This window comes from Muscardinus avellanarius (assembly GCF_963383645.1).
Source record: "Muscardinus avellanarius genome assembly, chromosome: 17".
NCBI classification, from domain to species: Eukaryota; Metazoa; Chordata; class Mammalia; order Rodentia; family Gliridae; genus Muscardinus; species Muscardinus avellanarius.
In genome coordinates this window covers 57,623,052-57,651,047 of record NC_137803.1, presented here as the reverse complement: position 1 = coordinate 57,651,047, position 27,996 = coordinate 57,623,052, and the positions used below count along the sequence as shown (strand labels likewise).

General features: G+C 44.2%; 1 protein-coding gene across 19 annotated transcripts in view; it reads left to right on the top strand.

The window, feature by feature from the left end:
* The window catches only part of DLGAP1 (DLG associated protein 1), a gene marked incomplete at both ends in the record, with an annotated part of 318,043 nt that overhangs the window by 180,044 nt on the left and 110,003 nt on the right, over window positions 1-27,996 (top strand). For 2 of the 19 annotated variants that reach the window (XM_080714556.1, XM_080714552.1), the window contains one exon: window positions 12,554-12,583. The exons of the other annotated variants lie outside the window; for them this stretch is intronic. In XM_080714556.1, the coding sequence (XP_080570682.1) occupies window positions 12,554-12,583 (30 nt within the window). The remainder of the gene's footprint in view (window positions 1-12,553; window positions 12,584-27,996) is intronic. 19 annotated transcript variants of the gene reach the window in all.

The following is a 27,996-nucleotide window of genomic DNA, read 5'->3' as shown; positions in this document are numbered from 1 at the left end:
GGGGTGCTCGAGCGCACAGAGACCTGGAAGGGTGCAGCGGACCTCCAGAACCAAGGGTGCCCTGTGCGTGCGGTGGGAAAGCCAGGCACAGGGGCTCAGCTATCTGACACTACCCACCGTCCCCCTGTCTGGGGGGAGAGACACCCCAGAAGTGAGTCAAGGAATCTCCAGAGGGAAGGGGAAGCTCCACCCAAGCAGCAGTGTCCGTGACGTGGCGTGACGTGACATGACATGGCGTGACATACTGTGACGAGAAAGGGTCCGTGATGTGATGAGAAAGAATTTCAGCAGGTGTCAGTAGAGTCTTCCAGATTTACTTAGGAAATGAAGAATGCGCATTCCAGGAGAACGTGGGCCATTTTAAGAGTAAGTGGTGTGTTTTTCGGGGTTCCCAGCTCTACTTTTAAAAGGAGACAACTCGTGGAAGGATGGTAAGGGAGATGTGCTGGGCGTGGTGGCGCCTCTTGTAATCCAGTTCTTGCGAGACTGAGACGGGAGGATCTCCGTTCATGGACAGCATCAGCTACTCAGTGAGGCCCTCTGCAACTTAGTGAGACCTTGTTTCAAAACAAAGAATAAACCAGGCGTGGTGGCGCACGCTTGTAATCCCAGTACTTGGGAGGCTGAGACAGGAGGATCACGCAGGTTCGGAGCCAGCCTCACTACTTAGTGAGGCTCTCAGCAACTTAGTGAGACCCTGTTTCCAAATAAAATATAAAAAATAGGTCTAGAAATGTAGCCTGGAGGTAGAAAGCCCCTAGGTTTCATCTCCAGTAAAACACACACACACACACACACACACACACACACACACACACACAGACACACACCAAATAAATAAATAAAAATAAAGAATAAGAAATAGGGCCGCGGGTGTAGCTAGGAGGTAGAATGCCCCTGGGTTCCATCCCCAGTACCACAGGGAGAGAGAGAGAGAGAGAGAGAGAGAGAGAGAGAGAGAGAGAGAGAGATAGATGTGGGGAGAGAGAGAGAGAGGATCGTGGCATTTATCTGGTGGTCACAAGTTTATGGTGATCTGATCATCTTCCAGATCAACCGATGATCTCAGGAGGGGAGAGGGAGCAGGGGGGGAGGGGGAGGGAGAGAGGAGACTCCACACTCAACTTTCCTTCTGTTCAGATCTTCGGTGGACTGGTCATGAGCCACCCACATTAGTCTCATCCAAAAACACCCTCACAGACAGACCCAGCTTTAGCCGAATGTCTGGGACCAGCCAAGGGGACGCACAAGCTGGGCATCAGGGCAGGCTGCGTAGGGAACCCAAGACGGCACGGGCCACACGCCTGGCCCTGGGTTTCGGTGGCTGGGGTGTGGATGATGGTGCCGAGGAGTGGTTCCTCCAGTCCTGTGGCTTCAAGACTTCTGGCATGGCCGTTCAGGACTCTCAGGGAGAATGTTCCAAGAGACAGGAAGCACTGGGGAGGCTGAGACAGAAGGATCACGGTTTGCGGTCAGCCTCTGCTACTTAGCAAGGCCTTTCGCAACTCAGTGAGACCCCATTTCAAAATAAAGAATGAAAATAGGGTTAGGGGTATAGCTCAGAGGTAAAATGCCCCTGGTTTCCACCCCCAGTACCCCCCCAAACATATATATATATATATATATATATATATATATATATATATATATATATATATATGATCAGTTGCTGATGGGCTCGTTAGATGAAGTTGTCTACTAGAATTTCTCTCAATATGGAGACCTGTGAACTAAGAATATCTGCCCTACAGGTACCCAGCCTGTGTTGCAGGTTTGGGGGAGGGATAAATGTGTTGAAGAAACACTTCAGTCAGCACGGCGGAAGCAGAGGCACACAGCAACGGCGGGTCCCCAGCAAGCCTGAACCCCGTGCTGTCCACTGGGCTCAGCCCTGCTCCTTGGGAAGGATTCTTCATGGCGCTGGGCTCCACCCTTCCGATCTCGCTGTACCTGGGAGTCACCTGGGAGCCTGTTTCCCACCTCAGAGGATCCGGAGCCACTAGCACGCCATGGGCTTTGATCGCCCTCTCTTGGCGGTGTCCCATTTGATGATCCATTCACGAACACGCCTCTTTGGCCATCTCTGTGGCTTTCCTGTGGTTCCTATTGGCTTTGCTGGTTAAACCCGGCACACGTCCACAGTTCTCTTCAACACAGGTCCTTCTTTGGTGTGGCCTGGAGTTGGGTCCTGAAGGGAAAGGCCGTTAGGATTCTTAGAAGACTGCCTATTTTAGAAACTTAATGAGGCATATGCTTAAGTATTTCTAAACTTACTTAAGAAAATGGTCTCACAGCCCAGAAATGTAAAATAATAATTTTTTTACTCAATAAGTTCTGTTCTGTATATTTCCTCTATATTTTGCTTAAAAACCAAATAGAGTTAGTTGCTTAGTTTTGTGGTACTGGGGATGGAATTCAGGGGCATTCCACCTCTGAGCTACACTCCCAGCCCCATTTTGTTTTTTGCTTTGAAACAGAGTCTTGCTAGATTGCTGAAGGTGTCACTAAGTTGGAGGCTGGCCTCAAATCTGCATTCCTCCTGTCCTAGCTTCCCAGGTACTGGAATTACAGGTGTGCACCACCACACCTGTAATCTCAGGACTTTTAACTTCCATGAGTCAGGAAGAGGAAGCTGCCTATCTGTGAAGACTGGGCATAAAAGTAGAGCGAGCAACATTTCTTCTGTGTTCTGATGCTCAGAACAGTCACAAGCCGGGCATGGTGGCGCACATTTGCAATCCCAGCATTAGGCAGGCTGAGACAGGAGGATCCAGGTTCGCAGCCAGCCTCAGCTACTTAGTGAGGCCCTCCACAACTTAATGACAACCTGTTTTAAAATAAAGAATAAAAAAGCACAGGGCTGGGGGTGTAGCTTGGAGGTAGAACACCCCTGGGTTCCATCCCCAGTACCACACACACACACAAAAAGATCTTTGCAGTTACACGAAGTAATAACAAGAATAAAGAAACATATTAAAAACTGAATAGTTCTTTTTCAGTTCTTAATCTGTACCTTATCATACAGATTCCTGTGAACATTGCTCTAATAATTTGACCCAGGATGATAACAGTAAAAGACAAGAGAACTGCAGGTTCTAGAGATGTTTGGACATAAAATGGATTAACTAACAGTTCTTTTTTTTTTTAATGAACCCTTTTTTAAAATATATTTTCATTGGTGCATTGTAGTCAAACATCACAATGGAATACAAGACTTGTGAGGATATCCAAGTACACATCATCCAATTAGCCTTTATCCAATCCCCATCCCACTCCCTCCCCCTCCCTCAATCCCATGCTTGATTTAGTGATTACCATTGATATATTTGTTTACGTACATCACGTGTTCTAAAGAGATTCCATCTTCCCCCATCCCATCCCCTCTGATTGGTTACCTTAATTGCTCCTCCATAGGGCCCTTTCTTCCACTAGATTTCCTCCTATTACCCATTTCTTCCTAGTTTTTGCATATTAGGGAAAGCATCTGATTTTTTTATTTTCTTTGATATTTCTCTGTGTATGCCACATTGCAAGTTCTGATCCCACTCTTGAAGGCCCCGGCACTGGCCTGGCCACCAGGCAGACTCTGATCCCGGCCTCGCTGGCTCCAGCTACAGCCTCACCAAATGGCAGGCACCGATCCCGGCCTTGCTGACCCAAGCACCGGCCTCACCACATGGTAGGCTCTAATCCTAGCCTCTCTGGCCCCGGCACCGGCCTCACCCCTTGGCAGGCTCCGATACCAGCCTCAGAGGCCCCAGCACTGGCCTTGCCTCACCCCTCGGCAGGCTCCAATCCCAGCCTTGCTGGCTCTGGCACCTGCCTTGCCTCACAGCAGGCTCCGATCCCAGCCTCACTGGCCCCGGCACCGGCCTCACCCCTCAGCAGGCTCCGATCCCAGCCTTGGAGGCCCCAGCACCAGCCTTGCCTCACGACAGGCTCCAATCCTGGCCTCACTGACCCCAGCACTGGCCTTGCCTCATGGCAAGCTCCAATCCTGGCCTCAGAGGCCCCATCATTGCCCATGCCTCACGGCAGGCTCCGATCCCAGCCTCACTGGCCCTGGCATCAGCCTCACCCCTCGGTAGGCTCTAATCCCAGCCTCGAAGGCCCCAGAACCAGCCTTGCCTCATGGCAGGCTTCAATCCTGACCTTGCTGGCCCCGGCACCAGCCTCACCCCTTGGCAGGCTCCCATCCCAGCCTCCGAGGCCCCAGCACCGGCCTTGCCTCATGGCAGACTCCAATCCCGGCCTCGCTGGCCCTGTCACTGTCCTCACCCCTCAGCAGGCTCTGATCCTGGCCTCCGAGGCCCAAGCACTGGCCCTGCCTCATGGCAGACTCCAATTCTGGCCTTTCTGGCCATGACACTGGCCTCACCCATCAGCAGTCTCTAATCCTGGCTTCGGAGGTCCAAGCACTGGCCTTGCCTCATGGCAGGCTCCGATCCCGGCCTCACTAGCCCCGACACTGGCCTCACCCCTTGGCAGGCTCTGATCCCAGCCTTAGAGGCTATATCACCGGCCTTGCCTCATGGCACGGCCTCACTGGCCTCAGCACCGGCCTAGCCGCCTGGCAGGCTCCTATCCTGGCCTCAGAGGCCCCAGCACCGGCCTTGCTGTCTTGCTGTGCATAGGGCTTGTTCTCTGCTACTATAAGCAGGTCATCTACAGATGTTCCCCCCCGCTTTTTTTTTTTTTTTTTTTTTGGTAGTACTGGGGTTCCTGGAAGATCTACTTTTTTTTTTTTTTTTTTGAAACAGGGTCTCTTAAGCCAGCAAGGCCTCAAACCTGCGCCATCCTCCTGTTTCCTCTTCCCAAGCGCGGGGATTACAAGTGTGTGCCACCACACCTGGTGTCCTTCAATGTTTTCTTTTTTTAATATGAGAGAGCAATGCATGTCTTTTGCGAAAGCCAGGACCCCAAATACCTAGTAGCAATTAATTTTGTCTTCCTTCCAAAGGCAGAGGTCCACAGCTTCACTCCGGAAAGCAGGCTCTGCTGCTCCACGTGTACCCTGGCCTCCCGCTCTGCGCAGAGGAGCGCGGTGGCCACGAGGGCTAATGACCCCCAGAACACGCAGCATGGCAGCTCATCCCGGCTATGCAGGGCTCCCTCTGAAACCCCCCATACCCTTTTATCACTTAGCATGTTAACCAGAATTCCCGAGCATGTGTGACAGGAGCAGTCTACTTTTGGGGAGATTTCTTCAAAAGTTCAAGGTGGACTGGACTGGATCTGTCTGCCCCTCCAAATTCTGGTCACCACCACCACCGCTGCTGCCACTGCCATCTCGGTTTTCTCCTGAACACCTTTCCCACACAGTTTGTTTTCCAGAATTCCCAAGGATGTGCGGCTGTAAAAGTATACCTTTGAGGATATTTCTTTAAAATTATGAGGTGGATTGGATTGACTCTCTGCCTCTATCAAATACTGACCACCACTGCCGCTGCCACAGCCATCTCGGTTCTCTTCCGAGCACCTTTTTCACACAGCATGTTGTCCTAAATTCCCGAGCATGTGCAGTGGTAGCATTCTACCTTTGGGGCAATTTCTTCAAAAGATCAAGGTGGATTGAATCAGATCTCTGCCTCTCCTGAATACTGGCCACTGCCATTGCCGCTGCCTCCACCATCTCAGGTCTCTCCCAAACACTTTTCCTACTCTGCATGTTGTCCAGAATTCCTGAGCATGCGTGGCAGTAGCATTCTACCTTTGGGGCAATTTCTTCCGAAGATCAAGGTGGGTTGGATCAGATCTCTGCCTCTCCCAAATACTAGCCACCGCCGCCGCTGCCAACACCACCTTCCTCCTAGTTCTCCGCTGAGCTCCTTTCTTACATATGATGTCCAGAATTCTTAAGCATGTGAGGAAGGAGCAGTCCCACTTGGCGGGGATTTTTTTCCAAAAGTTCCAGGTGAATTGGATAGGTTTTTGTCTGCATCTCCTGAATCCTGGCTGTCGCCGCCACCATCTTGACCCCATAAATAAATAAATCTTATTTATTTATTTATTTATTTATTTATTTATTTATTTATTGGTAGTACTGGGGTTCCTGGAAGCCCTTCTACCTCCGGGATACCCTCCCACAGGTTACACTCCCAGACCTATTTTTTAACATTTTTATGTGGAAACAGAGTCTCTTAAGCCAGCGAGGCTGGCTTCGAACCAGCGCGATCCTCCTGTCTCCGCCTCCCAAGCACAGGGATTACAAGCGTGCGCCACCACACCTGGCCTTATATATATATTTTTTTAATAAGAGAAGACAGTATGTGTGTTTTGAAGAGGTTGTGAGATCGAGCACTTAGCAGCAGTGAATTTTTATCTCCCTTCCAAGAGCAGAAGCCACAGCCTCACCATGTAGAGCAGGGTCTGCTGTTCCAAGCACACTATGGCCCCCAGCGCAGCACAGAGGAGCGTGGCGGCCAGGCACGCTGAGCTTCCCAGGACGCGTGGCTCAGCTTCCCACCCGGAGCTGCTCAGCTCCCTCCAGCACGCCCAGGTCGTTTTTCTTACAAGGTATGTCATTAAGAGTCCCCAGCACACACGGCTGAAGCGGTCTTTTCTCTAACCTCTTCTGGAATGTTCTTCCAAAAATCACTTTTCTTGCGTGGCAGGTGCCTCCTTGTCATCTTGCTTCTAATTCCGCCGTTATCCACTCTCTCTCCTGAATTCTAGATAGGAAGTCAGAGCTAGAAATGTCTCCTTAAGTTGTCCCAATCAGATATTAAACCAAAATCTGGTGTCCAGGGCTTCTCCGAGGAATGCTTGTTCTTTTCAGCGGCCGCAATCGCCACTGCAACCGCGGCCGCCACCATCTTGCCCCCCACCAGTTCCTTTGTGTTTGTGTGTGTGGTACTAAGGATGGAACCCAGGGGCATTCTACATCCATGCTACACCCCCAGACCTATTTTTTATTCTTTATTTTGAAACAAGGTCTCACTGAGTTGCAAAGAGCCTCACTAAGTCCCTGGGGCTGTCCACGAACTGGGATCCTCCTGTCTCTGCTTCCCAAATACTGGGGTTACCAGTATTTGTAATGTCAGAAGGTCTCCAAAATCCTTATCAACTACTTGGAAAGTGAGATTATGTCTTAGATGGTCATCAAGAAATATTAGCTAAATGGACATGAAGAAATATTAGCTAAATCAGGCATGGTGGCACATGTTTGTAATCCCAGCATTTGGGAGGCTAAGACAGGAGGATCCGGGTTCGCAGACAGCCTTAGCTACTTAGGCCCTTTGCAACTCAGTGAGACCCTGTTTCAATAATTAATTTAAATAATTAATTAAATTATTTTTGTGTGTGATACTGGAGATTGAACCTAGGGGCATTCTACCTCTGAGCTACACTCCTCAGTCTTATTTTTTTTTTTTATTTATTTATTTTTAAACAGGGTCTCACTAAGTTACTGAGGGCCTCACCATGTGGCTGTGGCTGGCCTCAAACCTGTGACCCTCCTGTCTCAGCCTCCCAAGTACCAGGATTATAGACATGTACCATGGCACCCAGCTAGCATGAGTAATTTTAATCTGACCCTTCATCCTATGATTCTTATAGATCAATTGAAATGAGCTGTTATAGCTGGGGATGTAGCCTAGTTGTAGAAAGCTTGCCTGCCATGTACAAGACCCTGGGCTCAATCTGCAGCAAGGAAAAAACAAGGAGGAAGGGAGTGGGAGGGAGGGAAGGGAATTAAGGAAGGAAACCAGAAGGTGGAAAGTAATAGGAAAGAGGTCAGGATGCTTTTGGAACCTAGTTCTGCAGCGGAGAACACACCTGAGTGAGTTGGTTCTGAGTTGCAGGAAGACGAAGAGAAAGTCTACCAAACCACTGCAGGTTAGGATTTTTGTCAATTGAAGATAACAACTAACCTCTTAACTAACCTCTTTTGTCAAGTTTGAAGAAAAACAATTGTTTTTTTTTTCTTTTATTTATTTACTTATTTTTCTTTCTTTCTTTTCAAATACTTGTACAAACCAGGCATAGTGGCGCATGCTTGTAATCCCACCACTGGGGAGACTGAGACGGGAGTATTGCAGTTTTGACAGCCTCATCTACTACTTAGGCTCTTTGCAACTTAGTGAGACTCTATTTCAAAATAAAGAATAAAAAATAGAACTGGGATGGAGCTTGTAGAAAGAATGTCCTGGGTTCCATCCCCAGTACTGCAAAAAAACAAAAAACAAAAACAAACAAAAAAAATTGCAGCTGTGAGGACTCCAGCAAGGGGGTGGGAGAGCCGCTGTGTGTGTCTGTATCTCACATGTGTATATGTTTCAGCTTTCTCATAATTCCAAGCCATGTCAATGTCAGCCGCCCGCCAGGCAATGTCCACCGTGTGTCCTGGAATTCAGCGGGACTATGTGTAGCCTTTATACATCAGCAAAAATCACTTCTTAAGAAGTCCAAACTTTTAAGCTAGTCACATCTTATGATAAAAATATCTTTTCTAAGCTGGGCGTGGTGGTGCACCTTTGTAATCCCAGCATTCGGGAGGCTGAGACAGGAGGATCGCAGTTCATGGACAGCCTCAGCTACTTAGTGAGGCCCTTTGCAACTCAGTGAGACCCTGTTTCAAGATACAGAATAAAAAAATAGGGCAGGGGGTATCGCTCAAAGGAAGAATGCCCCTGGGTTCCATCCCGGTACCAAAACAATTCTTATTATTTTATAAGTGCATATGTAATGTTAATATTAGCCACATAATTAGACAAAGAAAACTTTTGATTTTTACTCAGATACAGTTACTTTGCAATATAAAGGCATATCCTACGATAAAGAAAAATTTGGTTTGGGGTTTTAAAAAATAAGAAGTATCTGTATAAATTAATAACTAATGTCATTAAGATACTGTTTACAGTTAGAGTTCTCAAATCAGACTATTGCTTACTCCTTAACTAACCTCTTATTTTAACCTCCATAAGCGCACGTGTGGGGTCCCCTCCACCACTGCCCTGTCGCCTCTAAGAATTCCTCTAGCTGTCTCTGCACAAGCCTAGTCCCACGCATCTATTAGAGGACACTGTTTTCTTCTGGGAGAAGCAAATGAATGTCGATTCACTGACAACACGGTTATACACAAAAATGAATATGGCTGAAAAATTAATGTTCTTCCATATGTAAAGATTCTACAGTTTGAAAAGACAGTGGATCATTGCTTAACTAAGTCTGTTGCCCGGGCCTGACTGCCTGCTGGCTTAGTCGCCTGATCAAAACCGTCAAATCCCTTTTGACTGAGTTCTTGGTTGACTGCTATTTCAAAGGTGATGTATGAATAGCATATACTTTGCACATGACAGGTTTAAGAGGCTTTGAAATTACTGGCAAAATAATGCTAAATGCTAAGCTTACTCACATTTGGCTCGTTCAATTAAATTATAACCCTTTTGTGACATCTCAGAGTATTCTGAAGTTCAGAATTTCCTTTTTCGGACCTGAGTGCAAAGAAACATCAATTATGAAAAGTAGTGCCCTAAATCAGGTTCTTACTGGTTTGCAAAAGCCCACTGTTCAATTTTCAGAAGCTCATGAACTCATTGGTACAATCAAATTATATAAACTTACAATTAATTTTTTTTAATAGGCCAGGGATGTTGCTACACTCCTGTTTTCCCAGTAGCTGGGAAGCTGAGCCAGGAGGATCACAGGTTCAAGACCAGCCACAGCAACTGAGCGAGATCCTGTTTCAAAATAAAAAAAATAAAAAGAGCTGAGGATGTAGCTCAGAGGTAGAATACCCCTGGGTTCAGCCCTCAGTACCACAAAACCAGAAAGATAAGGGCCAGGACTTCCTCAGTAGTATAGCATGCTCAATAACCTGGGTTTATTTATTTATTTATTCATTCATTCATTCATTCATTTCTTGGTGGTACTGGGGGTGAAACCCAGAGGCTTTCTACCTCTGGGCTATACTCCCAGACCTTTTTTTTTTTAATATATTTTTATTTTGGAAACAGGGTCTCACTAAGTTGCTGAGAGCCTCACTAAGCAGCTGAGGCTGGCTTCGAACCCGTGCGATCCTCCTGTCTCAGCCTCTCAAGCGCGGGGATTACAAGTGTGCGCCACCACGCCCGGCTAAGGACCTGGGTTTAATCCCCAGCACTGCAAAACAAAAAAAGAAAGGTAATAAATCCCCCAAAACTCTTCGCTTTCTAATCACTTGACTACTTTTTTTTTTTTTTTTTTGAGATGGGATCTTGTTACGTTGCTCAGGCTGGCCTGACGATCCTCTTGTCTCAGCCTCCCAGGTAACTAGGATTACAGGCTTGCGCCCCTATGCCCAGCTCCACTAGAGCACTTTCTACCACCCTACTCTTTTTTTGTGTGTGTGGTGCTGGGGATGGAACCCAGCGCCATTCTACCTCTGACCTACACCCCCGCCCTATTTTTTATTCTTTATTTTGAAACAGGGTCTCACTGAGTTGCAAAGGGCATCACTAAGTAGCTGAGGCTGCCCGCGAACTGCGATCCTCCTGTCTCAGCCTCCCGAGTGCTGGGATGACAAGCGTGCCCACCGCGCCCGGCAACCACCCTACTCTTGATATTATTTGCATCTTGTGTTTGTGATATAAACACTGCACGGTGCTGTGGCAAATGCACATCTATTCCCAGCGCCATGTTCTGAGAGGAGTTTTCATAATGAGGGTATTTACATGATCTAGAAGCCGAAAGAAATTTTAAGTTAACAAAAATAACTTATGTAAATGTGAAGCCGGGCATAATGCACACGCTTGTAATCCCAGTACTGGGGAAGCTGAGACGGGAGGATCTCAGGTTCGAGACCAGGCTCAGCAATTTAGCAAGACACTCTTTAAAATAAAAATATAAAATCAAGCTGGAGTGTAGCTCAGAGGCAGAATATTCCCTGGTTCAATCCTCAGGAACACACACACACACACACACACACACACACACGCACGCACGCACGAAAGAAAATGAAAAGTAGATAAAGAGTAGATCAAAGCCAGATGTGGTGGCGCACCCTTGTAATCCCAGCATTTGGAAGGCTTAGACAGAAGGATCCAGGTTCATGGACAACCTCAGCTGCTTAGCAAGGCTCTTTGCAACTCAGTGAGACTCTGTTTAAAAATAAAGAATAAAAAATTGGGCTGGGGGTGTAACTCAGAGGTAGAATGCCCCAGTGTTCCATCCCCAGTTACACACACACACAAAAAAAGAGTAGATCACATAAAAGATATAATGTGAATAAATTTTCTGGGACTGCATATGTGATTTTGTATAGTTATGGTTTGAATTGCTGGCTATTGATACAAAGTTTGGCCAAAATTTAAAAAAAGCATGCTCTGGGCACCAAATATAGTTTAAATGTATACTATTTATGTTCAGTAAAAAATTGTTAATAAAATAAAATAAAATATCCCTAAAAAAAGTAAAAAAAAAAAAAAAGCATGCTCTGAAAACCAACTGCTGTATGGAATTTGCCATGAAAAGTACTATGCATTCCATCACTATTTGTGGATTATGTGCTAATATCCTTGGCATTAGTAAAATTTGCAATAAACATATATGCATAGAGGTGCCTGCTTTCTCCTCTGGAAAGTCCCCTGGTAAACATTAACCACCAGTCCTGCAAGATGAAGTCAAGAGGTAACTTAAAAGCAGTCTTTCCAGAAAGTCAAAGTGGAGAGCAATTTGTCCCCCTGTGGACATAATCTCTTAACACCGGTGGATATTCTTTGTGATACCAATTTGATTTAATGGTATTAAAAAAAAAGATTTGTGTTTCCATTTAAATTAGAAACTCTCCTGGTTTGAGAGAGAATCAAAATTTCAACCAAATTATACTCTAGACTCTAAATTATATTCTAGTTAGAATCTAGACAATCTCACTCAGCCTAAAGGATCGTACCTATGACAAAGAAACTGGAGAGTATTATTTATTCACAGCTACAACTTACAGAAAATACTTTTGAGATCACATTATTGGACCAGCTCTCATTTATCTTAGCTTAGTATTTTAACCTTTAAATTCACTGAAAAGGCACATGACTAGCCAGCCAAAGGTTTCTGGAATAAGTAGCCGGGTGATCATTGCTCAGCCCACTCACAGGAGCCAAAAGTTGAACCCATCCAACCAAGAAATGGGTCTTTAGCCTGACCACCCCAAAAGAGGACGCTGCAAGACTGCGCCATGGCTTTTAACCAGCTGATAAATATTTCAACACAAACCTGTTCCAACGTACACAAATGATCCCTAGAAGCAGCGTTAAGAAGGAGGCACTGGTCCCTCTGCTCCTGTGTGAAGCTTTATTGATTCATAACTCAGCACAATTCATATACAGAAATGTTCTCTCAAACAGACTTGGCCTCTGTCTCATCCCAAAACACAATGGATCCCTTATTTAATGACAGATTTCCCCAGACGATCCAGTGGGGAAATGAAGACACCCATGCAGTCGAACCAAACATAAACATCTCATTGGTGAGATTAATATTCGTGTAGTTAAAACCTCAGTCCAAAGCGTGTGTGTGGTGAGAAGCGTGACGGAGTTCCGGACCATTATATAACCACCGCTTTTTGTTTTTATTCAAGGTGTCATAAAACTGAGTTCTGCAGTTGAAGGTACGTGTTTTACAACCACAAAATCGATAATGTTCTGCTTCAAGGTCGCACGGCGCGGCCTTGGCTCGCAAGCTTCCGTGGCAGTGGTGTTTGAAGCCCTGTGTGAATGGCAGCCGCCGGTCCATCCGTGTCCCCTCGTTCTGGTCTTGTTCTGCCGCGAGTCTCTCGGCCCTCCCCGAGGGCTGTCATCACTGTCGTGGGAGCGTGGCGATCTGAGAGCGCTTCTGTCTGTCTGTATTTCCTCGTGCAGTGGCCGCAGGTCCTAGCTCCGCGGGCAGCCCTGGCCTCACTGGCGGCTGGACGAGTTAAATCAGAGACCTTTACATTGGTTCTTAGGGCTTTCGTCTAGCAGCGGCGTGGCCCTTTATCCCCAAAGGTCTACCCAGAAGTGTGTGGGCAAAAGAGTCGTTAAGGCTTCCCAGAGGCAGAGAGAGAGAGAGAGAGAGAGAGAGAGAGAGAGACTGACTCTACAGCGAGGGCGTTTGCCCATCGCATGGCTAGCTCTTCCTGCGTATTTCTTCGTCACCACAAGATTTTAGGGCCGACTTGATTGTTGTCCAATTGGTGAGTGTCAGTTCCCTTTCGTTAGGCTTTTAAGAAGCTGAGAAGCCGGGCATGGTGGTACCTGCCTGCAATCCTAGCTCTTGGGAGGCTGAGACAGGAAGATGGCAGGTTCAGAGCTGGCTTCAACAACTTAGTGAGACCCTGTTTCCAAAGGAAAAATAAAATAGGGCTGGGGACATCGCTCAGAGGTAGAAAGCCCCCGACTGGGCTTCATCCCCAGAACCACACACAAATAAATAAATAAATAAATAAATAAATAAATAAATAAATAAAGTATTGTAATCCCTGTAACTGGGAGGCCAAGACAGAAGGATCTCAGGTTCAGGGTCAGCCTCAACAACTTAGCGAGACCCTGTTTCAGAATAAAAAATAAAATAGGGCTGGGGATGTTACTCATAGGTAAAATAGCCCTGGGTTCAGTCCCTAGTGCCGCAAAAAAAAAAGAAAGAAAGAAAAAGAAAAGCTAGGAAGATGGCTTAAAGACGGTGTAAAGCTAACTAGCACATAACTGTGTTGAGTAATCCCAAGACTCTTAAAAAATATCTCATCCGAAAGGATTAATTGGTTATGGAGGGGAACAACTTGATCTCTTTACCCTTGCAGGGGCTTTCCAATCCAAAACTAGAGAAGTGCTCTCTCTGTGAGTGTGTGTCTGTCTGGAGGCTGTGTACATGTGTTCTCCTGCACCGGGAGTGTATCAGTCGTGCTTCCGAGGTGGCTCCATCCTTGCTTAATCAGGGGAGGCTGCTTGGAAGGGGAGGTGGGCTTCCAGGTGAGTTATCTAACCCGAAGGCAGATGGGGCTTGAGAATGGGCGATGCCTGGAGGTGGGGCATGTAGAGAGACGGGAGGGTGGCAAGGCTGCCCGCTGGACTCAGAAGTTTAAAGGTGGGAAAATGAGACAGGAAGGAGCTCAGGAACATGTCCGTGGAACAGACAAACCCATAGTGGAGGGCTCTGTCTCCCTTGTGGATCTGGTACCTTCACGTTCTAAGAGATTGAGTTGCAAAGGCAGTATTTTCAAGCCCATGACCGAAAGTACACTGCTGCTCTAAAGAAAGACTAAGGAGCCAGGGGTGTCGCCCGGTGGTGTAGAGCAGACCTCTGGCACCAAGAAAAGAAAAAGAAAAAAGAAAACTACAGATCGTGGTGCTCAGGCTGCAGAGAAATGAGCGAAACCCTGTAGCCTCGAGGTGAGAGAGGGCGCGTGCTGCAGTTCTCGGTAGGCCAGCCAAGCAGAAAGTCCAGTTCCCTCTACACATTCAAATGGAATTTTATTAAAAGATTCTTCAGTGCTCTCCCTGACTAACTCATAAAATATATGAGTCAGGAAAGCAAAACCAAGCAGGACCAAGAAGAGAGCAACCTTGCCTACAGGAAGTGCCCAGCAACCTCTCTGAGTTGAGGTTAATTATCTGTAGAATTACAGATAACAGTAGGTCCACCCTGGGCTCTTTTAATGTGTTATCAAGGAATGGCTTTGAAGTCACAGCTTATATTGTCTGCTTGACTTAAGCACAGTATGCTACTTGCAACAAGAGTAGGTTGAAACAAAAGAGTCATTTTTTAAAAATTCAGAGAACATTCAATAATTTTTAAATTATTATTCTGCTCGAGGTTATTCCTGGGTGGCATGGCCTGCCTGAACTCCCAGAAAGACGTGAGTTTGAGGGTAGATGAGGGTAGGAAAGTAAGATGATGTCCAAGGTCCTGTCCTGCAGCCCGGGCTCCTTCAGGATTTAAGAGAGTCCCTGGAGCTGGGCACGGTGGTGCATGTTTCTAAGTACTTGGGAGACGGAGACAGGGCAATTGAAGCTTCAAGGCTCGCCTTAGTAACTTAGATCATGTTTCAAAAGAAAAAAAAAATTTTTTTTAAGGGCTGGGGGTGTAGTTCAGAAGTAGAATGCCCCTAGATTCAATTCCCAGTACCAAAAAGAAAAAAAGAGTGTCCCTGGGTCCTAAAGGCCAGGCCTACTGTGCTGCGTGAGTGTCTCTGGGCAGCTTCTTGGCTGAGGATGTAAAGGCTTGAGGCACAGGCGCATGCTGTGCTCTGTGTTAGTGTATTCGTGCCCTGGGGTGTTCTGGGGGTGTGGTTTTGGGGATGTTGTGTGTGTGTGTGTGTGTGTGTGTGTGTGTGTGTGTGTGTGTGTATTCAATGCATGCATTCTCGGTGCCTCTAGAATGTGAGGCTTTTGTGAGCATGCTAGGTAGAATGTGTGTCAAACAGGATCTCCTGATGGGCAGTCCAACCTCAGAGGGTGGTCCCAAGACTGCCCAGTTAATTACTGTATTTACTAGTTTCCATCTGTGGAGTGACTGGGAGGCAGCTTCATAGAGGTTGATCCTGTCAAAGAACATGCCCATCCATGGAAAGAATCCCTTGCCCAAAAATGACACTTAATTTGTTTCTTTTAAAAGTGATACTTCGGGATTATCTCGAACTCTGAAAATAGCATTAAAATATTAGGGAGGTTATGTTTTTTCTCTTTTCAAGGAAATAACTGCAAACAATCAAGGTTCTACTTGGCATTTCCTACCCCAAATCTGTCAGGCGGTTTGGTACCTTCCTTTCCCTAAAGCAGGGATGTCCTCTTCAGCGGTTTGCAGCTTCATGTCTGTGTAGAGATAATCCAGGCTATATCACATTCATGGTAAGGCTAAAAACAAAAATGTCATCTCAAAGACTTGAACTTACTTCAAATATAAAATCATTGCTTCTATTATTTTACAAGGAAGAAAGATAATGGAACAGAAAACAATTAAGTTTGAAAAAAACGAATGCAAAGTGTTATCACTAACACTGGTGAATTCTCGCCTCTACTTTTAGGTTGATGGGTCCAAACGCAGAAAACTGGGGCAAGTGACACACACAGACAGCAACCTGGGGAAAAGGAGTGATTAGGTGGAGTAATGAGGTGGAGATCATATATATTCATGGCAAGAATTACGGAATCTTCTAACTATTCCTCTCCTCTCAAGGGGGTTTCTCTCTTGAAATTGGAGCAGAAGGCGAGGAGCATACTTCTACAAGTAGAACCCGAATGAGAAAAGAGAACGCAGGTCAGGCAGGCGCTGAATCTTCCCTGAGTCAACACTGCTGTTATCCTATAAGCATCCCTTTCTTCGCAGGGAGGGAGGGTCCAGCCAGCGTCTTTTCCAATCAGTGTGGTACGTGAAGACATGTGGGGAGCGTGGAGCATTCTGGGAGACGGCCACGTGGAGGGGCAAGATGGCAGCCACACTGGGAGACCTAGACAGGCCATTAGGCTGATGAGCAGGGCGGGCTTTGCGATGAAATCCCCTCAAAGGCATCTCGGTGATGCCTTCTAGGAGAGAAACCAAAATCCAAAAGGACGTCAAGTTCTTTTAAAAGCTCTCATGATCACAGGGTCGCAGCCAGCCTCAACAACTTAGCAAGACCCTATTTCAAAATAAAAAATAAAACAGTACTGATGGTGTGGCTCAGAAGTAGAAGGCCCCTGGGTTTCATCCCTAGCATCACACACACACACACACACACACACACACACACACACACAGCCTATCTGAGAAATCGGAAGGGTGACCTGAGTCTCCAAGCCCTTGGTCACCTTTGATTACACCTGTGTGGGGAGGCGGGGGGCTTCAGTCAGGCAATAGAAGAGAGGTTGGTGAGAACTGGCAGTAAAACCTCACCTGTCGCCATGGTGAGCTGCTTCCATCGCAAAGCAAAACTCCTCTGAGGGAAGGGATGCCTTCTTTGCCTTTTCCTTCTTGCCACTTCATCCATTTAATTATTTCTAAATTATCTGATTGGTCTGTAGATAATGGCCGAGCTGATAATTGGTCTGTGGATAATGGCTGAGCTGACAATGCAGGCTTCCCTTACCATTTTCAAAATTAACGTGCTCCGCTTATGGTCTGTCTTGTAAATCTGTAAAAAGAAGAGCTGTATTTATATGATAGACCTTTGATCTGTTGCATGCCTGTTGAGAATTTAAATACTCATTTACCTTGCTTTAAAAATTCTATTTTAAATTGGCGGTGGTGGCACAGGCTTGTAATCCTAGTACTGGGGAAGCCGAGACAGGAGGATCACAGGTTCGTGGCCAGCCTCAGCAACTTAATGAAACCCTCTGCAACTTAGTGAGACCCTGTTTCAAAATGAAATAAAATAAGTTTGGGGGTGTAGCTCAAAGATAAACATCCCTGGGTTCAATTCCTAATAACACACACACACACACACACACACACACACACACACACACACACATACACACGGTTGGGAATTTAGCTTGGAGGTAGAATGCCCCTGGGTTTAATCCCTAGTACCACAAAAAAGAAAAAAGACCATTGTGGCCAACTATGTTGGTGCTGTTCCTTCCGTAGCTGAGTTTTGCTTTTTATCTTTGTTTCTTCCTATTTTTTGAGCAAAGCCACCTGCTTATAGTATGTCAGGGTAGACTGGGGTAAATCCATTAAGAAAAGCAAAGCTGATGAGCTGCTTCTAGTGGTAAATTGAGAACAAAGTTTTGACATTTTTGCTACCACGAAGCAAACATCTTTATAAACTTTCCAGCCAGAGAGCTGCCTGGTGGGGTGGAATGCCTCCCTCTTTAGAGTGAAGGCCACTGGGGAGGGTGTGAAACGGAATCCCTGAAAAGAGAAATCAGGGTCCACAAACTTGTTTCTGCCAAGTTGCCCAGACCTGCTGCTTATAAGAGTAACCTGCCCTTAAAGGGGCGCCCTACCGAACAAGTGAGTGTGGTCTCAAGTGTGTTTTTGCAGAAACCTGTCGTTATACTTTGGTGATATTTTTCTACAGTGATCTCAGGGGATGGCGGTGTGGTTCTGTGGGAGACCGCTTGTGAGCCTGCACCAGTCTCTGGGTTCCATCCCCTGCACCACAAAAATAAATAAGTAATAAAAATATAAATAAACAACCAAGCGTGGTGGCACACACTTGTAATCCCCGGCATTTGGGAGGCTGAGACAGGAGGATAGAGGTTCGTGGACAGCCTCAGCTTCTTAGTGAGGCCCTTTGCAACACAGTGAGACCCTGTTTCAAAACACAGACTAAAAATAGGGCTGAGGGTGTAGCTGAGGGTGTAGCTGAGGGTGTAGCTCAGAGGTAGAATGCCCCTGGGCCTGGGTTTCATCCCTAGTACTGAAATACATATATATGTATTTCATATAAATATAAATATATATATATATGTTTTTATATATAAACAAATAATGTTTCTGAAATCGTTCAGAATTTACCAGACCTAGGCATCCTTCCATATCTACTCTAGAACTGATTATAGGATGGATACGAAAATCCCCAGATGCTGAGGCCCTAAAATGAAATGGAGTCGTATTTATATGTAACTGAGAGACATCCTTCCATATCCTTTTGTTTTTTCTTATGGTCCTGGGTATTGAACCCAGGGACGTTTTACCTCCAAGCTTCACTCCCAGCCCCTTTATTTTTTTTGTTTTGAAACAGGGCTTTACTTGGTTGCTGAACGTCTCGCTAAGTGGCTGAGGCTAGCCTTGAACCTGTGATTTTCCTGTCTCCGCTTCCCAAGTAACAGGCATACATCACCACGCCTGGGCCTCCCACCTACTTTTTATTTATTTTTATTTTTTTTTATTTTTGGTGGTACTGGGGTTCCTGGAAGCCCTTCTACTTTAGGGCTATACTCCCAGACCTATTTTATATTTTTTATTTGCAAACAGGGTCTCTTAAAGCCAGCGCGGCTGACTTCGAACCTGCGGGATCCTCCTGTCTCCGCCTCCCAAGCGCGGGGATGACAAGCGTGCCCACCACGCCGGCTCACCCACCTACTTTTAAATCATCTCTAGGATTACTTATAATACCCAACACAATGTAAATGCTATTTAAAGGGCTGTTTTACTATATTGTTTAGGAAACAATGATTTAAAAAAAAATGTCTATACATGTTCAGTACAGATGCAACTTTTAAAAAAATATTTCCAACCTAAGGTTCATTGAGATGTGGAAGCCGAGGATACAGAGGGTCTGTTTTAGCTTCCTATGATTAGGACCAACCGAAGCGGCAAAGATGAAACCACGTGGCCCGGACACTGGAAAGAGATCAGAGGAACAATTCCAGGGTCACTGGGTTTATAGTCCTTCAGAGGTTAGCCCCGGGTGGCCATTGGCTGCATTCCACAGGGCTCCTGCCCTCCCTTCCTTCCGTTCTTTCATTTCTTTTTTCTCTAATTCTTCTATCTCTGCACTCAGTAGTAGAAAGCAAGCCTGTAGGCAGTAGGAAACCTATCTCTGTAGCCTGCGTGGTGGTGCACACCTGTAATCCAAGATACTCATTTACTCTGCTTTAAAAATTCTGTTTTCATGCCGGGCGTGGTGGCGCACGCTTGTAATCCCCGCGCTTGGAAGGAGGAGAAGGGAGGATCACGCAGGTTCGAAGCCAGCCTCGCTGGTTTAAGACACCCTGTTTCCAAATTTAAAAATATATAAAAATAGGTCTGAGACTGTAGCTCGGAGGTAGAAGGGTTTCCAGGAACTCCGGTACCACCAAAAATAAATAAATAAAATAAAAATTCTGTTTTCGCCAGACATGGTGACACACGCTTGTAATCCCAGATTTTGCGAGGCTCCAGGACAGCCTCAGCTACTTAGTGAAGCCCTGTGGAACTCAGTGAGACCCTGTTTCAAAATAAAGAATAAAGAATAAAGCCAGGCGTGGTGGTGCAGCATTCGGGAGGCTGAGACCGGAGGATCATGGTTCGCAGACAGCCTTAGCTACTTAGTGAGGCCCTCTGCAGCTTAGTGAGACCCTTTTTCAAATTAAAAAGAATTTTAAAAAAAAATAGGGCAGGGGTGTAGCTTGGAGGTCAAATGTTCCTGGGTTCCATCACCAGACCCGCAATAAATAAATAAATAATAATAAATAAATTTTAAAAATAGGGCTGAGGTGTAGCTTGGAGGTAGAATACCCTTGGGTTCCATTCCCAGTTCCGCAAAAAATGAACAAATAAATAATATTTTAAAAATAAAAATTCTAGCTGGGTGTGGTGGCGCACTCTTATAATCCCAGCATTCGGGAGGCTGAAACCTGGAGGATCACGGTTCGCAGACAGCCTCAGCTACTTAGTGGGCCCTCTGCAACTCAGTGAGACCCTGTTTCAAAATAAAGAATAAAAAATAGAACAGGGGGTGTAGCTCGGAGGTCAAATGCCCCTGGGTTCCATCCCCAAACCCGCAAAAAATAAAAAATAAAAAAATTTTAAAAATAAAAATTCTATTTTCAGCCAGATGTGGTGGCACACACTTGTAATTGCAGTACTTAGGAGGCTGAGACGGGAGGATCACAGGTTCAAAGCCAGCCTTGACAACTTAGTAATACTCTCAGCAACCTAGTGAGACCCTGTTTCCTGTATTTTAAGAAATAAAATCAGGCTGGGAGTATAGCTTGGAGGTAGAATGCATCTGGATTCCATCCCTACTGCCAAAAAAAAAAAAAAAAAAAAAAATCTAAGCCAGCCGTGGTAGCGCAGGTTTGTAATCCCAGCATTCAGGAGGCTGAAACCTGGAGGATCACGGTTCACGGACAGCCTCAGCTACTTAGTGAGGCCCTCCGTAACTTAGTGAGACCCTGTTTCAAAAAATAAAGAATAAAAATAGGACAGGGGCTGTAACTCGGAGGTCTAATGCACCTGGTTCCATCCTCAGACCCACCCCCCAAAATAATTCTGCTTTCCACTGGACACGGTGGCACACACCTGTAACACTAATACTTGGGAAGCTAACACAGAAGGAACTCAAATTTGCAGTCAGACTCAGAAACTTAGAGACCATCAGAAATTTAGTCATACCATGTTTCAGAATAAAAATTTTAAAGGGGCTAGAGGTATATCTTGGAGTACCAGGAGAGAGAGAGAGAGAGAGAGAGAGAGAGAGAGAGAGAGAGAGAGAGAAAAGGTAGATTATGAAACTGGTCATGGTGGCTCACGCTTGTAATCCCTGTACTTGGGAGGCTGAGACAGGAAGATCTGGGTTCTAGGCCAGCCTCAGCTACTTAGTGATGCCCTCTGCAACTTGGGAGAGCCTGTTTCAAAATAAAGAATAAAAAATTGGGCAGGGAGTGTAGCTTGGAGGTAGAATGCCCTGGGTTCAGTCCCCAGTTCCATGAAAAAAGAAAAAAAAAAAAAAAAACTGGGCTAGGATATAGGTCAATGATAACTAATTTGCCTAGCATATCCAAGGCCATGGCTTAATCCTCAGCTCAAAAAAAATAAAATAAAATAAAAATAACCAAAGATTAAAGTTTTTCATAGGACACCATTCCTTCTCAATAGTACTGTTTTCCTGGGGATATATAAGACTTAGCTACCATAACTATGACATAATCCATGATTGATGATATGGGAAAGTAAATAAGTATTTCTCAGAATCTTAAAAATGTTTAAAATAAAAATAAAAGAATATGAAAGTTGGATGTAGAGGTAAATACCTCAGCTACTCAGGAGGCTGAGGCAGGAGAGTCCCAAGCTGGAAGCCAGCTTAGGCAACTTAGCAAGACCCCGTCTCAGGAGGAGTTGGGAAGCCCAGCATGGTGGCACATGCTTGTAATCTCAGTATTTGGGAGGCTGAGACAGGAAGATAGCAAGTTTTCAGCCAGCCTCAGCAACACGAAGCCCTCCATGACTTAGTGAGACTCTGTTTCCCAATAAACAATGAAATAGAGCTGGCTGTAGCTCAGAGGTTGAACACCTCTAGGTTCAATTCCCAGGACCACAAAACAAGGAGAGTTGATGGTATAGCTTGGTGTTAGAGCACCCCTAAAGTCAATATTCAGTACCTCAAAAGATGAAAGAGAAAGAGAGAATATGGAAGTTTTTTAAAAAGAAGCTAAGCCGGGCGTGGTGGCGCACGCTTGTCATCCCCGCGCTTGGGAGGCAGAGACAGGAGGATCGCGCAGGTTCGAAGCCAGCCGCGCGCGCTGGCTTAGGAGACCCTGTTTCCAAATAAAAATGTAAAAATAGGTCTGGGAGTGTAGCCCGGAGGTAGAAGGGCTTCCAGGAACCCCAGTATCACAGAAGAAGAAGAAGGAGAAGAAGAAGAAGGAGGAGGAGGAGAAGGAGCTAAAGTTAATGCAGGTACAGCTCTCCAGAGGGCAACTTTTCATTAATCTGTGAACTTTTATCACCCCAAACAAATAAAACTGTGCTGAATAAGCATCCTTGAGCGTTAGCAACAAACTACCATAAAGAAGACAGTTTGCATCTGAGGGCCGTAACCCGCCCTCCGGCAGCCTCCCCGGCCGGGAAACAAATCCGAAGTAGTCAGCAGAGGAAAAGCCGCCACTTTTGCTCATTGGTTTATTTTCTCTCTGTTCTTTTTGGTTTTTAAGACTGTCAGTTTCAGCTAGGCGTGGTGGCGCACGCTTGCAACCCCAGAATTCCGGAGGCTGAGGCCAGAGGATCGCTGTTCGCGGCCAGCCTCAGCTACTTAGTGAGGCCCTCTGCAACTCAGTGAGACCCGGTTTCAAAATAAAGAATAAAAAATAGGGCAGGGGTGTAGCTCAGAGGTTGAAAGCTCCTGGGTTCCATCCCCAGACCCTCATAAATATAATAATGTGACTTTCAGTGTCTGGATTTTTTTAATTATTATTATCTTGCCAAACTAGTGGAAAACTTTCACTGTAAAAGAATCACCAACATGCCGGGCATGGTGGCACACACTTGTAATCCCAGTACTAGTACTTGGGAGGCTAAGACCGGAAGATGAGGTTCTTGGCCAGCCTCAGCTACTTAGTGAGGCCCTCTGCAACTCAGTGAGACTCTGTTTTAAAATAAAGAATAAAAAATAGGGCTGGGGGTGTAGCTTGGAGGTAGAATGTCCCTGGGTTCCATCCCCAGTACCGCAAAAAAAAAAAAAAAAAAAAAATCACCAACTCAAGTATTATATTGCACAAAAAGATAGTTTTTAAGGATAGTAGTCCTTAGAAGGAAATCCTTAAATATGGTCCTTTTAAGGAGACATGGAAACCACTGGATAGTTATACCAAAGCCATTTCTAAAGTTAGGCTGTAATCCATTACTTGGGAGGTTGAGACAGGAGGCTCGCAGGTTCAAGGCCAGCCTCAGCAACTAGCAAGGACTTCAGGCACTTGGTGAGATGCTGTTTCCAAAGAAAATAAAATAGGACTGGTGTGTAATTTAGAGGTAGAATATCTCTGGGTCCAATCTCCATTACAAAAACAAGTCACTTCTAATGTTTAAATCTCAAAATCAGAAAGTGGTCTTTATTTTTTTCAATCTAAAATTACAGTTTGACCTTCCTATTAACTTTGGAACATGCCATAATTTAGATAACCACCGACATCACTTACTGCTGTGGTTTGGGGCATGACCTTAGAAATCACACCCTCTTGAACTATTCATCACACCCACTCAAGCTAACTGTGAAATCCATTCTGTGTTGACTCTTGTGTTCATTTGGTATTGAACTAAAAGCCTTACATGTCTTAATATTGCCACAGCTGTATATCCAGCAGGTTTTTTTTTTTTTAAGCCATTGGTGCTTTTAAGTTAAAAGAACCTCCATTACGATTCTCATTTGGTCTCACTCAGAGGCCCAAGCATCTTTGAAGTAATGTGTGGTTGCCATGCAAAAGCACCTGCCAATCCAAAGGCTTCATGGATGTGAAATGCTTTGAATATAAGGACACTCAGGGATTTCCTGGTTTGAAGCATCAGATGTGCTTAGGTGAAGAAAGAGACAACTGGTACATCTCTGTTGAGTATTATGTTTCATGAAACTTCTTTTGTATCTTAAGATGTGAAAGCAAGTTTCATTTCTTTGAAGGCTTCTCTGTGCTATTGTTGATTTTATAGATGGCTGGCCTCCTCAAACATAAACTCCTAAAAAGGGCTTTAGAACACACTATATTGGGAGAAGAGATAGAGTTGAGGACATTCTAGGTACAGACCTCCTAGTCAGAATTTCCTACCTGTTTTGGAACCTAAAGTGAGTTATTTTATTTTATTTATTTATTTATTTATTTATTTATTATTTTTTTATTTTTTTTTGGTGCTACTAGGGGTGGAACCCAGAGGCTTTCTACCTCTGGGCTACACTCCCATACCTTTTTTTATATTTTATTTGGAAACTGGGTCTCACTAAGTTGCTGAGAGCCTCACTAAGTAGCTGCGGCTGGCTTCGAACCTGTGCGATCCTCCTGTCTCAGCCTCCCAAGCGCGGGGATTACAAGCGTGCGCCACCACGCCCGGCCTTAAAGTGAGTTATTTTCTAAAGTAGACTTTCTACATTGGTCAAATGTGGTTAAAACTGTTTATCAGCCAGATGTGGTGGCGCACACTTGTAATCCCAGCGTTTGGGAGGCTGAGACAGGAAGACTGCGGTTCGAGAACAGCCTCAACTACTACTTCGTGACTCCTTTTGCAACTCAATGAGACCCTATTTCCAAATAAAGAATAAAAAAATAGGGCTGGGGGTGTAGCTAGGAGGTAGAATGCCCCTGGGCTCCATCTCCAGTACCAAAAAAAAAAGCTGTTTGGCAATCCAGATGTTTAAGAGAATTAAATTAAATGAGACAGTGTTGACGCGCATGATGAGCTGTTTAGCACACAGGCACTTACACATACATACATAGACATACACACATACATACATAGACATACACACATACACACATACATACATAGACATACACACATACACACATACACACATAGACATACACACATACACACATACACACATAGACATACACACATACACACATACACACATAGACATACACACATACACACATACACACATAGACATACACACATACACACATACACACATAGACATACACACATACACACATACACACATAGACATACACACATACACACATACACACATAGACATACACACATACACACATAGACATACACACATACACACATACATACATAGACATACACACATACACACATAGACATACACACATACACACATACATACATAGACATACACACATACACACATACATAGACATACACACATACACACATACATACATAGACATACACACATACACACATACATAGACACACACATACACACATACACACATAGACATACACACATACACACATACACACATAGACATACACACATACACACATACACACATAGACATACACACATACACACATACACACATAGACATACACACATACACACATACACACATAGACATACACACATACACACATAGACATACACACATACACACATACATACATAGACATACACACATACACACATAGACATACACACATACACACATACATACATAGACATACACACATACACACATACATAGACATACACACATACACACATACATACATAGACATACACACATACACACATACATAGACATACACACATACATACATACATACATAGACATACACACATAGACATACACACGTACACACATATATACATAGACATACACACATACATAGACATACACACATACATACATACATACATACATACATAGACATACACACATACACACATACATACATAGACATACACACATACACACATACATACATAGACATACACACATACACACATACATACATAGACATACACACATACACACATAGACATACACACATACACACATACATACATAGACATACACACATACATACATAGACATACACACATACACACATACATACATAGACATACACACATACACACATACACACATAGACATACACACATACACACATACACACATACATACATAGACATACACACATACACACATAGACATACACACATACACACATACATACATAGACATACACACATACACACATAGACATACACACATACACACATACACACATAGACATACACACATACACACATACATACATACATAGACATACACACATACACACATAGACATACACACATACACACATACACACATAGACATACACACATACACACATACATACATAGACATACACACATACATACATAGACATACACACATACACACATACATACATAGACATACACACATACACACATACATAGACATACACACATACACACATACATACATAGACATACACACATACACACATACATACATAGACATACACACATACATACATAGACATACACACATACATAGACATACACACATACACACATACACACATAGACATACACACATACACACATACATACATAGACATACACACATACACACATACACACATAGACATACACACATACACACATACACACATACATACATAGACATACACACATACATACATAGACATACACACATACACACATACATACATAGACATACACACATACACACATACATAGACATACACACATACATACATACATACATAGACATACACACATAGACATACACACGTACACACATATATACATAGACATACACACATACATAGACATACACACATACATACATACATACATACATAGACATACACACATACACACATAGACATACACACATACACACATACATACATAGACATACACACATACACACATACACACATAGACATACACACATACACACATACACACATACATACATAGACATACACACATACATACATAGACATACACACATACACACATACATACATAGACATACACACATACACACATACATAGACATACACACATACATACATACATACATAGACATACACACATAGACATACACACGTACACACATATATACATAGACATACACACATACATAGACATACACACATACATACATACATACATACATAGACATACACACATACACACATACATACATAGACATACACACATACACACATACACACATAGACATACACACATACACACATACATACATAGACATACACACATACACACATAGACATACACACATACACACATACATACATAGACATACACACATACATACATAGACATACACACATACACACATACATACATAGACATACACACATACACACATACATACATAGACATACACACATACACACATACACACATAGACATACACACATACACACATACACACATACATACATAGACATACACACATACACACATAGACATACACACATACACACATACATACATAGACATACACACATACACACATAGACATACACACATACACACATACACACATAGACATACACACATACACACATACATACATACATAGACATACACACATACACACATAGACATACACACATACACACATACACACATAGACATACACACATACACACATACATACATAGACATACACACATACATACATAGACATACACACATACACACATACATACATAGACATACACACATACACACATACATAGACATACACACATACACACATACATACATAGACATACACACATACACACATACATACATAGACATACACACATACATACATAGACATACACACATACATAGACATACACACATACACACATACACACATAGACATACACACATACACACATACATACATAGACATACACACATACACACATACACACATAGACATACACACATACACACATACACACATACATACATAGACATACACACATACATACATAGACATACACACATACACACATACATACATAGACATACACACATACACACATACATAGACATACACACATACACACATACATACATAGACATACACACATACACACATATAGACAAAGTTTGGGTGAGAGGTTTTTGCTGTTTGGGTTTTGTTT